The sequence below is a fragment of the Denticeps clupeoides genome, chromosome 2, assembly GCF_900700375.1.
Source record: "Denticeps clupeoides chromosome 2, fDenClu1.1, whole genome shotgun sequence".
Lineage (NCBI taxonomy): Eukaryota > Metazoa > Chordata > Actinopteri > Clupeiformes > Denticipitidae > Denticeps > Denticeps clupeoides.
Genome location: NC_041708.1, coordinates 6,781,856 through 6,797,307, shown reverse-complemented (window position 1 = coordinate 6,797,307; position 15,452 = coordinate 6,781,856). Strand labels below are relative to the sequence as shown.

The 15,452-nt window shown below is 45.6% G+C and overlaps 1 protein-coding gene across 10 annotated transcripts in view; it reads right to left on the bottom strand.

Moving 5' to 3' along the window:
* The window catches only part of cacna1g (calcium channel, voltage-dependent, T type, alpha 1G subunit), a 190,841-nt gene that overhangs the window by 98,897 nt on the left and 76,492 nt on the right, over window positions 1-15,452 (bottom strand). For all 10 annotated transcript variants that reach the window (XR_003747853.1, XM_028968135.1, XM_028968152.1 and 7 more), the window contains exons 3-4: window positions 12,948-13,059; window positions 3,146-3,279 (exon numbers count right to left, since the gene is read on the bottom strand). Coding sequence is in view for 9 of the 10 variants with exons in the window: in XM_028968135.1 (XP_028823968.1) it covers window positions 3,146-3,279; window positions 12,948-13,059 (246 nt within the window). In the remaining variant the exon portion in view is untranslated. The remainder of the gene's footprint in view (window positions 1-3,145; window positions 3,280-12,947; window positions 13,060-15,452) is intronic.

The following is a 15,452-nucleotide window of genomic DNA, read 5'->3' as shown; positions in this document are numbered from 1 at the left end:
GGTATCCTCTCCTTTGTCTCACTGTAAGAGGGAGCCCCCCCTGTTATTCCAATACAGCTCCATCACAGCTGGTCTTGGGCTGTTGGACAACGAGGACGAGGACGAGGCATAAATCTAAAACAGGTGGCTACGTAGAGAGGAAGGGGTGGAGCTTCAAGCACAGCTAGTGAATGCAAGTTTCTGTGTGTGTGAATCTAATTAGAAAGTGATATCAACACATTATCGGGCAGAAGATGAGCTGCTCGTAGCAAAATATTCTCTGAGAACTCTGACTCTAAAACTCTATCTGAAACCATGTGCTCATACACAGAGGGTGTATGCCCAGTGGGTGTGGACTGCTGTGCTATTATCTTTTTTAAAAGCAGAACACATGCCCTTAGTTACAGACATGACAGTGAGGGCAACCTAATGGGCACGGTCTCAGTGGCCGTGCTGTGTTTCCATTTTACTTGGTGGCATTTCCCTAAAAACAGAAAGCAAAAAGCACAGACTCAACTTAGGTGAGGCTGATTTAACAGGCCTCACCTTAACAGTTTAGTGGGCAACTTGCAATGCAATTTCATTAAGTATCATTACTATTATGACTTCATATGAAACACCACAGAAATTCTACAAAAAATAACCCCTGTTTTTTATTACAGTTCCTTAAATAAAAGGCAGTTAAAACACCATTATGCCTACTCACATTATAAATGTTCAATTGGTATCTGGTTAAATCATTGTCAATTTTGACACTTATGTATTGCATTTGTTGTAATGGTCTGTGCCCTGTTTTAAAAGTGAAGTTACTGTCATTGTGATACACAGCACACGGTGACAAAATGAAATGTGTCCTCTGCTTTTAGCCCATCACCCTTAGGGAACAAGTTTCATACATACATTACAATTAAATCACTCATTACAAAGTTTAACAATGAAAATGTTGATTTATAGACGTAATAGTGTAATAGTTTCTCTGGAGACAGAGAAACAAGGAACTGTGCTGTCCTCACATCGCCAAACGTTGTGCTTACTAGAGTCATGAGCACCTGGTGTGAGGGCACTAACAGGTCCACAGGATGAGGGCTCCCAACAATTGCTCTTATGCACTAAAAACAATCAATATAATTGACTTGAATGGAAAAGATGAAAATGACTGAAGCAATATGCTGAATGGCTGAAAATGTGAAAAAGCCCTTCTAAGGAGAACCTCAATGGAATGGCAATATACATTCCAGACACTTAGCTGCCAATATATTTGATGTATACTAGTCTGCTTGTTACCTTGGTTACTACAGTCTCTGAATGGATCCACTGCAAATGTGGGGAAACACACACACACATACACACATACTTGTTAGATAGATTTATAAAAACTTAACACATTAAAACAAAGTAACACAATTAACACAACTGTGTTTTGTATAGTCCTGTATGTGGGACCCAAACTAAGAAAAAAACATGAAGATGGAGACGGATAGTGAAGGATTTTTACAGCCAGTCCACAATGTGCCTGTTGGGCCTGGCTGCATCTCTTTTTCAGGTGAAAACACTTCTGGTTGTAGACAATAAAAAAATGTAATGCTGGTATATCTTAGGTTAATATGGGAAATAATATGGGAACTCTCTCTATGGGCCCCATACCTTTCAATCCCAGTTGTATTTTAAGCTTCAAACCCCAAACAGAATCATGCTACTTTTCTGCCCTTACTAAGACAGACATAATTATCATCAGCAAATCAATATTTATTGTGTGCAGCAGGGTCCATTTTCCAACTTTTCCCAGTAAAATTTACAAAAAGCAATGCAGCGAACTGATGTTGCAATATAATCTTCCAATAAGGCTCCAGACAATACACAATAAACTCAAATACAGGCCAACCTGTCCCCTAAGTTTATCTTGTGTACACACACCTGGACAAATAGCCTTCATGTATTTGTCCAAATGGCCCATATGCTGAGGTCACTGGGGGTGTTCCATGCAAAACCTTAAACTAATATGCCTTGCTTGCAGGCAAAATCTGAATGTTACAAAAAAGGCAGAGCAAAGTCACGTTTTCAGGTATTTAAGGTTAAAAGTGGAAAATGGACAGAAAGGGTTAAACGTGGGTTATAATAATCCATCCATAGGATTCCTACAGGCCAATCTGGAGGCTTTCTCCTAAATTACCCAGATAACCTACAAACGTTGCTCTGTGGGGTAGGCGGAGTGCATTAGTGTGTTTCATGTGTGTGTAAACCGTGTCCTTGCTGCGCTACGTTCTGCTCGGTTATCAACGAGCCAAGTTTTATGATGCACCATGACATATGCCGTAAATTCAGAACGCGCATTAACCGCCGACGGCAGCCGTGTTCCTCTCTCCCGGCTCCTCTGGAGGACAAACACCTGGTGCGAGCAGGACCCTGGCCAGAGCGTTACACAGATAGTGTCGAGTCCCACAAAGCCACCAGTGAAGTGTGATAAGAGATCGCTGATTCATGTAGCAGAAGAGGACCACACCATCGAAAGCATGGTGTCCCGCCTCTGGCGAATCAGATCACTATCAAAGTGATCAATTGTTTACATGCCGTTGACCTTCACAGTGGGCCAGCATCAGCGGGATGGAGAGACATGAGGGGCACAATGGCTCTATTCATGTACATGAAGAGAATAAAGAAGAAGGTCATGTGAAGGCGTTGCAATCTAAGATTATCCATATCTACGCGTCCTTCAGACCTTAAGACGTTATCATTGCAGACATTATCATTGCTTTCATGATCTCACCATCAATATATATATATATATATATATATATATATATATATATATATATATATATATATATATATATATATATATATATATATATATATATATTGATGGAGAGATCATGCAAGCAATGATAATTAATTGTCTATGCTAATACTATGTAAAGTCTACTTTAAGAAGGCTTTCATACCTATTCCATTCTAACAGTTATATATGTTGTTTTGCTTTAAATGTTACGAGATATAATACCGACCTATTCAGAATATCAAGGAATATGACTTAAAATGACTCTTGTTATGATAAGTATTGTTAGTCAGGTAAACAGTATCAGATGAATGCTTCTCCCTTTCATCAAATAAAAACGCAAGATTCTTTTAAAAAAGTAAATAAGTAAATGACTTCATAGGGTTCACTCACCCAGCCAAAACAATAAAGAAGTCCAGCCGGTTCCACGTGTCACCAAGGTAGCATTTCTTCCCAAAGATGCCCAGGGCTACCATCTTTATTACCATCTCCACAGCAAAAAAAGCAAAGATGAAGTCGTCAAAGTCCTGAAAAGGAAGATAAGTGGGACATTAATCAGTGTCACAATAAATACTTTAATGAATGCTTTCTTTTTTTTTTTTAATCCTAACCCTCCTCTGGTGCGCATTCCAATTCCACAGAGCTGCCCTTCCACAGATCAAAGCGCCAGTCGCAGACACACAGATGCACACACCCACCGAGATCAGCATGAGCACAACAAACACAGCCGGACTAAAAAAGATGCACATGGAATAAAATGGAACTCCCACATTATGCAGATCAGGGAGATCAATTCCTTCCGCTCCTGGCAGCACACATTAAAGGAGAGCAACGCGTGTCTGAATGGAGCTTCGTGCCTCCTGACTCATTCATTTCACTGCAACCCCAAACGAGGGTTCAAAATGTTCTTTAACAAGAACCACTCATTTATTTATATCACAGAGGATGTAAAGTGGATTTTCAGGAATTTGTGAAGGGGGGAACTTTGAAAAGAAATAAATAAAAGAGCGAATCAATCAACAGTGCCAAGTACATTATTAATTGATGCAAAGCCTGCCAATTAGACGGAGAAAGTGTGCAGATAAGTCCCAGTTATTATGATTTTTTTTTTTACTTTACTTTGAATCGCAGTATGTTCTGTTGGAGTATTTGCTTATGGTGCCAATTTGTTTCTCACTTTTTTCCATCTATTTCCCATTAATAATAATGAGGACAGATAAAGCTGGATCAGGGTAATTTTGACAGGCTGAGAGCTCTCTGCTTTTTTGCAAAACCACAGCAACACAACCCCAACCCAACCCCAATCCTCTGCAATTGTCTCTAAAAAGACGAACTTTGCATTTAAAAGTTGCTTAATATAACAATAATAAAAAAATATATATATATTATTCTCATGCAGATTTCATGAGAACTTTTATTGAGAATATAGAACAATATGACTTAAACAGGGTCCATTCTCAGGTCTGGTCCTGGACATCTTGCCCTGGGTAACTCACCTTACAAGATCATAATTAAGTAAGGGGGAAAAAAAAATATTTATTTGGGAAAAGCTAAAACACTCATTTGCTACAAACACATTATGCTGTTGATTTTTTTTATGCTTTATTTTTTAATAAGTGTAGTTAAATGATTGTGAAAGTTTAATCAAATAATAAACATCATGTGTCCTGTTCAATAACAAATGAAAACCTGTTCAGATACATTTTTTCTTTATTTTTGTTTTGTATTTAAAATTTTATTAAGTTTTCTTGTATTTAAATTTTGAAAATCTCTGTATTGTATGGTTGTTCAAAGAATTGTGGTCCAAAAATGTCTGGTTGTTAGTGTGCATGTTTATGATGTATCTAAAAAATGACATAATAAGTTTTGTTTACATAATATTTGCAATAATTCAATAGTCTAATTAAATTATATTGATATTGATGGCGCTGTGAAAACATCCCCACAGCACCAAAACAGGGGCACTCCCTCTTTCATGCTGTGTGTGTCTGTGTGTGTGCGTGTCTCTAGACTAGGGTTTCCTTCTGTGACTTGCCTCATTATATTTTTATTATATCGCCTATTTAAACGTTACCAATCTGTTTATAAAGCATTATCAATATTAACATCCCCTACCCCCGCACACATGCACAGACATTCACACACACAGACATGCACAAAAGCACAACCACACCCTTTCATCTATTTGTTTAAGCACCACTCTTCACACATTACCAGGGAGTGAATTCTGTGTTAATGACATCACGCTGTGTTCATGATTTAAATGATGCCATTCGCAGAAAACACACACACACACACACACACACACACACACACACACACACACACACACACACACACACACACACACACACAGTGTGCCACCAGTCACCAGCTTCACCAGGAAAGACTCAAACATCTGAAATCTCATTTAGAGCCCCATTTGATCTAGCCACCCTCCATTCTATATATATCTATATATATGTGTGTGTGTGTGTGTGTGTGTGTGTGTGTGTGTGTGTGTGTGTGTGTGTGTGTACATATAAAATCTTTAATATTAGAGACAATCAATTTAGTTTTAAGTCGAGGCTCTCCATTCACCTATCGGCCATGCCAACCATGCATGAAATGCATACTTGTGATATATATACATATATGTCATGTGTCTTGTCTTTTGTCTACTCTTGCCTCTATAAGGTAAAACCGTGTCTTTGTTTGCTGGTCTTCAGTCATCATATTTGAAAATAAACAACTTTGTTACCACCATGATTAATGTGGGAAATAGTAAAACGAATTGGTCATTTTTTCTTAGACATCAACAGCATTGCCTATGCACTTTTAATACATTTAGATGCAACAGGTGGCTTTCCCCCCACATTTTATTGTATGTTATTTTTCACTTACTCTACCATTCAAAGGTTTAAGATAATTCAGAAACAATTTGGAAACACATTAAAAGCTGTCAAATGGGGAAAGACATTGTTGATGTTGTAAGTGAAGTGAAAGTGACATTATTGTCATTGTGAAACAGAGCACATGGTGCAACAAAATGTGTTTCTGCATTAAAACCCATCACCCTTGGTGAGCAGTAAGCAGCCATGAACATTATCAATTCCAATGGAATTCTGTTATTTAACCCAAGTCTTTCTCTTCAAACCATTTCCATGTTTTCTGTTTTCATGGAAAAACAAGGTTATTTCTAAATGATCCTAAACTTTCGAATGGTTGTGGTGTGATATGTTATTTTAGTCTCCTTGACAGTGTTGATCATTAATACAACCTAATGGCCTCCTGCATCAGATGATTGTATATTTCTTGTGTAGCATCAGAATCAATTCAGTCTGGCCGGATTCAGCCCTGAAACAAAGCCTTCTGGTGAAATGTCACACCCGAACAGATCATGTAAGCTGCCTGGCGTTTCCTGCCCCACTGCACCTCTACAGCAGTTTTGGAGAGATAGCATGGTAAAGAAGGCTTTCATTTCAAGCCAGGCTTGGCTCTCTTTCTCTCTAATGTCACCAGTTCTGTTCCTTCTGTTTCATCTACCTTTGCTTTTGAAAACTTCCTCTCTGCAAGAAGAACAAGTGTTACTCCCAAATCACATATTATTTATGAAACATGGCAGTAGCTAAAGTAGATATTGCTCTCACTCACTCACTCACTCACTCACTCACTCACTCACTTTACATAACCCCTTAGTCCTATTAAGGGTCACAACAGGGTGCACACAAAGACACCTAAGGACAATTTAGAGCCACCAATTCACCTGTTGTACATGCCTTTAACTGGCAGAAGGAAACTGCAGCATCCGGAGAAACATGCTCACACACACAAGGTCCGTGTCACGCCTACGGACTTACGGGGGAAGGAAGCGCAGAGGTCTGACATACTGGGAAGGGTTTTATTCATAAACAAACAAATACAAATAAACAATGGCGCGATGGCCAAAAACAGTTTAACATAAATCAAGAACTGAAACAAACCCGTAGGCGTGTGGCGATTGCCAGAACTCAAAGCACATAAAACTAAACAAGGTCAAGTTCGTGCAGAGAGTTCACGAAAATGCCAGCGACCCCGAACGGGCGGAAACTTCCGGCATTTATGGGGCGTCAGGATTGGGTTCCGGTGTGGAGCCCAGCTGCAGGCAATCCTGACAGAGCCCCCCCTCCAAGGGCTACGTCCTCGGAGCCCCAACAGTACCATCAGTGGAGGCGGCGGGGCGGGCGGCGGCAACCACAGGGCTCCTGCCCTGCTGTATCCTCCCCTTGGAGGACCCGGTCCCTCGGGCTGGCTCCCCGGCGTGGTCAGGCGTGGCGGCCCCGGTCCCCTCGGGCTGGCTCCCCGGCGTGGTCAGGCGTGGCGGCCCCGGTCCCTCGGGCTGGCTCCCCGGCGTGGTCAGGCGTGGCGGCCCCGGTCCCTCGGGCTGGCTCTCCGGCGTGGTCCCGCTTGGCGGCCCCGGACCCTCGGCCTGGCTCCCCGGCGTGGTCCCGCTTGGCGGCCCCGGACCCTCGGCCTGGCTCCCCGGCGTGGTCCCGCATGGCGGCCCCGGACCCTCGGCCTGGCTCCCCGGCGTGGTCCCGCATGGCGGCCCCGGACCCTCGGCCTGGCTCCCCGGCGTGGTCCCGCATGGCGGCCCCGGACCCTCGGCCTGGCTCCCCGGCGTGGTCCCGCATGGCGGCCCCGGACTCCCGTACCTGCACACAATAATCAGGGCCGATCCATCTGGGTACGTGTGGGCCCTGTCTCCACATGTCCCCTCTGACACGTCTTGTGTCACCCCCTGCACCGCGCAGGGAGATTGTCCCAGAGCCTCCGGCGACTGTTCCAGGCACCCCAGGCTGGTGCCTTCTGGGACTATGCAGCCCCTCTCGCTGCACGGCCCTGGTGCCAAGGGGGGGGCATTGCCAGACCATCCGGCTAGCCCCTTCTGCGTCCGTTGGGACAAGCAGGCCCTCTTCCTGTCTGTCCCAGCTGGGTCCTCATGCCTACCCGGGGGCTCTATGGCGCTCCACCCCTCTGGAGGCAGACGCAGGCCCATGCCTGGCCCGCCCTCCTCACTGGCTACCGGAGGACCCAGCTCCATCGCTTCCCCACCTCCCCTCCCCTCAGGAGGAGTCCCCAACCCGAACTGCACCCCCCCAAAAAATTCTTTGGGGGAGCACCCCCCCCGGCTGGACTTAGGGGTACCTTGGGGCTCGTCCACCTCGCCTTGGACCGGTGCAGTCAGGTTGGGAACTCCCTCCCTGGGGTTCGGCTCTGCTGCTGGGTCACCATCTGGTGGACACAAAGAGGGGAAGTGGGGGCGACATACGGACACATATGCCACGCACACACACACAGACAGAGACAGACAGAAGAGAGGGTCGTCTAGTTCCCTCTCTGAGCACTCCGGGACCTCCTCAGGGGGCACAGCCAGGATCTCGGGAGGCGCGACTTTCTCGTCGCCCGCCAGTGCTTGGTCTTCTTGCCCCGGATCCTGACTGGCGCTGGATGTGGTGGAGGGGCAGAGTTCGATCCCTGGCTCAGGCTCTGGCCGATCAAACTCCGCCCTCAGTCTCTGCTGGAAGTCCTGAAAACTGCTGTCTGTCTCTCCCTGCTGCCAGAGGGCTGCGCTCCAGCCCCATGCTGACCCAAGCAGACACGATAGGATGGTGGTGGTCTTATCAGTGTCTGCTGCCCCACTGAAGGGTCCCGGGACAATTGGGCTGTCCCACACGGGGCTGGGCACGTCGCTGGAGATGGTGGTAGGTGTGTGGTGTGGAGGGGGGTGGACGTCTTCTCCAGCAGGTGTGGGCGCTGGTGCTGCGCTGCCATTTCGCTGGGGAACGTCCGGGCAGAGGGAAGGCGGGTCGGCGACTGGAGCAGGAATGGAGGATTCCCTGCGAGGCAGTCCCGGCAGCGCAGTTGCTGGCTGGCGACCTCCCGTCGCCCTCTTCCACCAGCTTTCCTCACACTGCTGGGAGGGACGTGGGTTTCCACGGACCTCGTGACGATCCTGGATGGGCGCGATGGGCGGAGCCATCCCGGCACCGACTGCCCAAACGGCGTCATCCTGGTCGTCGTCCGTGTCCACCTCGTACCCCCGGAAGTCACATGGGTCATCACGGACGCCGCGATGATCTCGGACGCGCACGCTGGGCGGAGCCATCCCGGCAACGACCGCCCACCGAAAATCCACGTCATCATCGCTTTCGTCATCCGTGTCCTCCCACCGGTGACTCCGAGGGTCGTCCACCCTGCGGACATCCTGGACCCATGGCGCGATAAGCTCCCATGGGCAGTACTCTGGCCATTCGGGCTGGAGGCTGCCCACCTCCTCGCTGGAGGAACGCCGCCGTTGTTGCCGCTTCTCACCCCCCTGGAAGTGACGTGGGTCCCCACGGACCTTGCGACGATCGCAGACTGGCGCGATGGGCGGAGCCCAACTCTCGTCTCCCGTGCTCTCGTCGTCGTCCGTGTCGTCCCAGTCCACAGGGAGCCTTGCCAGCAGAGCGCAGAGTTCTTGGCTCGACATGCCGAAGATCGTGGGGGTCGCATCTACTGCGCTCGCTGCCCACGTCACTTCCTCGCTGCTGCCGACGCCAACGTCCTCGCTCCGCCCACTCACCCGCCGACGTTGTCGCTTCCGGGTTTCGCGGAGTTTCCCGGTGGTGACGTCATCACGCGGCGCCGCGTACCACGGCTTCTCGGGGAGAAAACGCTCCACCAGAACGGGCGGCGCGTCTCTCCCCTGCCGTCCGCGTTCGCCGCGCCGGGCTGCGTCCTTCGCGGCGTTTCTTCTCCTCTGCTTTTTACCTCTGCGCTTTTGGGGGGGTCGCTGGCATTCTGTCACGACTACGGACTTACGGGGGAAGGAAGCGCAGAGGTCTGACATACTGGGAAGGGTTTTATTCATAAACAAACAAATACAAATAAACAATGGCGCGATGGCCAAAAACAGTTTAACATAAATCAAGAACTGAAACAAACCCGTAGGCGTGTGGCGATTGCCAGAACTCAAAGCACATAAAACTAAACAAGGTCAAGTTCGTGCAGAGAGTTCACGAAAATGCCAGCGACCCCGAACGGGCGGAAACTTCCGGCATTTATGGGGCGTCAGGATTGGGTTCCGGTGTGGAGCCCAGCTGCAGGCAATCCTGACAGTCCGAGCAGGGATTAAAACTCACAACCTTAGAGGCCACATCACCTACCACAGCTATCTATGTATTCTATTGATACAATGTAGTTCATGATAATAACAGCATTACAGCCAAACCATTTTGTATTCATGACTGGTTCAGATATAATGAGAAATATCTTAAATAATAGTTGGGCTTTACCGATTTGGGACAGTGAGTAACTGAGTGAGAGAGTTGTACACTGTACCAGTAAATCAAGGTTTAACCCCTTAACCCCTGCATGACGGAAAACTTTTCTATCAGAAGAACAAAAGGCCACTTTTACCTTAGTAACATTTGAAATATGGTCATTTTTTAACATACACAAAACTGTTCGATTTTGTTTTGAGGGATCTATACAGAGGTCATGATTTGGATTGTACACAACAATATTGATGCTTTGGCATGCTTTGTTATTTTGTGGGTCCGATCTTTGTAGGTCATTGTGGAGACTGTGCCCTTTAGTAGATCCTAACTCCATGCATGTTGGTATTGCATTAATTTAATGTAGTTAATAAGTGTAAATACCAGGGAGCTGTCCATGGTGCTGATTGCTGGAGTGTTGTGGGGATGACACAGCGCGCTTGCAACTTCATCTCTGAATCTTCACGTCATCGCACGGAATTAACAGCGGGTGTCTGTGAGGAACGTGTTTGGCCCGGGCTGCCGCGCTGCCATGGGAAACGGGGCGCAAAAGCGGAAGAGCAGATGATGTTTGTGTGGGCTAAATCGCGGGGGCGGATCATAAGGAAAAAGGGAGCCCTGGCGCGCCAGAAGGCTTTTTATTGTATCGCCTCCACTTCCATTATTCCACCAAAGGCGTTCTTCTCGGCTCGCCAAGCGGTAAACCGTAGCTTGTGGGGGGGGCCCAAGGAGCCATGCAGAATGTCCTCCCCCATGCAGGATAATGGGAAGCGGATCTGATGTCTCTGTGAATCCCATGACAGGCGGGAGTTCCACTCTTGCTGGGCCTGCCGCCCGCCTAATTCTCGTTCCTCCGAGGCACCGACTGCACGAGGGGAAGGGAATGGACGGAAAGGGTGGGGGGGTGATTTGATTACAGTCATTGGAGGATATAATCACCGCAAACCTTGAAAAGTGGGTGGGGGTTTCTGCTCACTTCAGCCTCAGCGCTGAGAAAGGAAAAAAAAAAAAAAACCTTCATGTCCCCAACAAGGACTGGGTCCAAATTTTTACAGTGGAATATGAAACGCGGAGCAGCCACTATACAGTTAACGCGGGGTGTCATTTATACAGTAGCACTGTCATAGCACGGCTAGAGATTAGCTTTAGTCATTACCGCGGCCATTAGTTTAATCATTTAGAAATGAGAGGTGATTTACTCAACGTCAGAATAAGTCTCATCTTGTAGCCGAGACAGCTGATTGCGGTGCTCCAGTGAACCGGCGTCGACTTTCCAGCCTTCTTTTTATGTGCTAATCTTCCCTGATGCCAAGTCTATAAATTCTGATCTCTCTTTTTTGTTTTGTGTGTGTGTGTGTGTGTGTGTGACCTGGCAATGTAATCAAATGAGGCAGGCCATAGAGCAAAACAGTTTATTTGGTGCTCTTAATTTCCTCCTTGAATTCTCAAATGTCCATCTCTATTTAGGAAAAGGTCTTTAAAGGCTGCAGTGGTTCCACATTACAATAAGAGCTCAGTATTAGCATTACTGCTAATTGAATTTGTTTTGACATTTACATGCACATGCTGAGGTGGATCATTATGAAAATATTCACTCACTCTCTCACTCACTTTGCATAACCACTCAGTCCTGTTACTCAGGGTCGCGGCTGCCCATCCTGGAAGAACGGGCGAGGGTGGGGACTCACTCAGAGCGAAGGGCCCAGCACACCACACAAAGGGCACACACACACACACACACACACACCACTCACTCACAGATACAGACGATCCAGAGTCGTCAATTCACCTAGCGTATGTGCCTTTGGGCGGAAGGAGGACACCCGTGCCAACATGGGGAGAGCATGCAAACTCGTAAGACCACGTAACTAGTCACCATGCCACTTATTGAATTTTTTATATACTTTATTAAATTGCTTCTCTGCTTTTAACCATCACACTTGGTGAGTAGTGGGCAGACATGACAGACGCCCGGGGAGCAGTGTGTGGGGACGGTGCCTCATTGGCACATTGGCAGAACAGGATTCGAACCTTCTGATTACAGGGCTGCTTCCTTAACCGCTAGCCACCGTATTATCAAAATGTTTATAATATTATTTATCTTATATCACGTTTGTAAAGAGAGAGGTTGACTGTACTGTAAACAATCATATAATCTAATTAGAGCATTGCTATAAAGTTTACTGAATAATAATCAATTAGTTATGGTAATTGTAGGACATTTTTGCAGCTTTATACATAATAAAGTCTGACAAAACACTGCCATAAACTGTACATTACAATTGTGGGAAATAAATTGTGTTTTGTTTTAGTGTTTATAGCACTAATGCATCTTTGAAATTGTTGAGCAACAAGTAATTATTCTAAATGAGACCTACTAAACTCGGAAGTATTAAAGCAAATTAGCTGAAGGCCCAAGTGAAGACCCAGTGACACTTTAGTTCCCAAACATTTCACGTTCCATCAGCTTGCACGCAGAACACACTCCGCACGCCAGAATTAGTATTAATTATTATTTTTAATTTTGGCTTTTTAGCAGCATTCGTTCTGCAATTTGCTTCCGATTTGGCAGAAGCCACTTAGCTGCACCTGATTACCGGGAGATTTTTGAGCAAAAGAAGAAAAACAAGTCATGAAAGCACAGCTACGGAGAATTCATCACTTTTACATGATTTTTATTCAAAACATGTTTTCTTCAAAATGCAAATTAAACTAAAATGTATACTAAAACATTTTCTCACAAAATGATCCAAATGTGTATATTTTGAATATTATGTCTTTATATGTAATATTACAGCAAAAATAACCCAAGGTTCAATAGTTTGTATGTTCCTTTAAAAATAATATATACTTCCAAGATCAAATTGATGGGAATGTCTGTTCATATGAATCCAAAATCTCAGGTTGGTACTCACCTGCAGGATTTTGCATCGCTCCGAGTCGCAGTCGATGTCCTCGCAGGGGTGAAACATTCCTAGTGTGACGCAGTTCAGCAGAATGACCAGCATGCTGGCTCTCTCGAACCATGTGGAAAGCGGAGTTAAGGAAAACACCGGCAATGACACCCACATTCAAAACATGCCTCCCTGTCTGCTCTTCATGCGTGTATTAAACAGAGACCAGACATTTTCATGGTGACCCTCCTACGTTGGTCAGGTGCTATATGCTTGGAGCAGATGCTCAAGACACATGATCATTTAAGGGTCAGAAAGAAACAAAAGAGACAAAACAAGATATTGGCAGTTCTCACCTGACACAATCATTCTGAAAGTGAAACAGAAGACCTCATGCTGTAAAAAGGTAAGGAAAAACCTACGAAAATAAAACTCATCCAGCTTGTGTGACCTGTTTGTATCCCATCAATAAGAATGTTGGACCATTGAACCTTTTGGCTGAACAATAAAAAAAAAAAAAAACTACAAAGATAACAGCGACACAGCTCAGGCATTAGTTCATTTATTCACTGTAATTTAAAGCTATAAAATAATTATACCTTTTAAAAAAATGAGTAAAAAAGGGTAAATGTTCTAATGTTCTGAAAGCATGTTCTGAATGAAAATTGACTATCAACTAAAATTAAGCCCTTAGTTGATTTAGTAGGTAAACAAAATACATGAATTAAAATTCAATGGCCAATACACATTATGCAGGTTGGACCAGGGCCATTTTTCCCAAGGTCATGTGGCAATTAGGAAGGAGAACTTTCTATCTTGTCTCGCCCCTTTGATTTACTTTGTTGAGAAACAGATGACCCGTGCCACTTTTATCCCGTTACTGTCCGGGCTGGTAATTGATCAAAAGGATGGAGGTTGTGAACCCAACCGGTGGAGACCAACTTCATCGTAGGAGGTCGCTGTGGCAAAATTTCCATGCAAATTAAATCTGCGGGACTTAAGCTAATGTAGCATCAGCGGGACGTCGTCTGAACGCCGTCGCGCCACACAAAGGGAACTCGTTTTTCTCAATTACTGACGGCAGCATTACCAAAGGGACGCAATTAAGGAACAAATGACAGGAAGGTTCATCAAAAGGGGGAGATGAAGTTCTAAAGGGTCTTGCCGGTTGAAACGTAACTCTGGTGAAAGAATTATGATGTAACACGGGTGACATTGACCACTGCCGCCCTGTGGGAAAGCATGGCTTGATGCCTTCAGCGACGCTTTTCTACCGCTAGCTTAGCCTCCTGGTCTGCCAGGGGGTCCCTGATGCTTTGGATTGCCAGCATGACGTTCTGCGACAAGTGCGCTACTTCGCAGCGCCCCACTGCAAGCGCCTGTGATATAGTGCATTCTTCATTAATAATGTAAACAGGCAGAATGTGTCTCATTCCCGCAGTCTGGGCAAAGACTAATTACAAGCTGCTAATGGCTCTGAGGGTTTCATTGATCTCCGCGTTCCGGAGATGGATGGAAGCACCAGCTCCAAAGTCCACAAGAAGAGGATGGATGTGACGGACTATGCGAATCTGGTGTGGAACTGAGACCAACTTTGGAAGTACCAATAAAGACCGGAATTCCGGTGAATTTTTGATTGCTGTGTTGTTGTTTTTTTTTTTTCAGTTGTTGCAGACACTTGCAGTTCTTTGTGAGAATCAATCATAAGTTGTAGCATGGACCAGTAAGCATTAATTACATGTTGGCATGAGAAACTGTGCTGGCGAGAGCTTGCACAGTCGGGGCTTTTCTCTCAGGGAACTGATTAATTGCGTTGGACTGAGATGTAGCTACGCGTTCCTCTTCGGTTCTTCTCCGCATGCCCTTAGTGTTCAATAAGATCATACAAAGGGCTCGGATGTGAAACATGTCTTTCATTTAAAGGCCGGCCCACCAGGTGCAATTAAGTGGCAGAAAAATTCATTAACGCGGTGCTGTACTTCCAGAAGATGGATACCTTTGTGAAATGCATTCACACACACACACCCATGCACCTCACACTTCACGTGTAGTCCCCACATGGTGCGTCTTCCAATCACGAGAAAGTGTAGGTGGAATTCACTCAGAGGTGACAGCAGGATCAAAACCTCATCAACACCTCCTGGTTTATTTATGTGCAGCCAAATTCCCTCGTGGCAGTCTCTTCATGCACCAAAGCCCTCTTATTGCTCTACTAACAAGGCAAAAAGGGAGCAAGAGAGTCTGAAAAACCCCAAAAGTCTTGCCGTCTTTCTCGTCCTCGACTGTAATCTCTACCTCTTCCTGACATCTCCAGTGGCTGATTCTGCAGACTAATGATAGACATCCAGATAAGAGGAGAAGCATTAAAAATAGAGCATAGAGAAGCAGTTCAGGGCGTTACTAGTCTGTTGCTTAGATAGATCAAATGAAAATGAACAGAAATGATCTTGCTGGATTCATTTCGATGTTTCAATGGTTGATTAGACCAATATTGACATTGGGTTGCAGTGTATCACCCCTACTCAA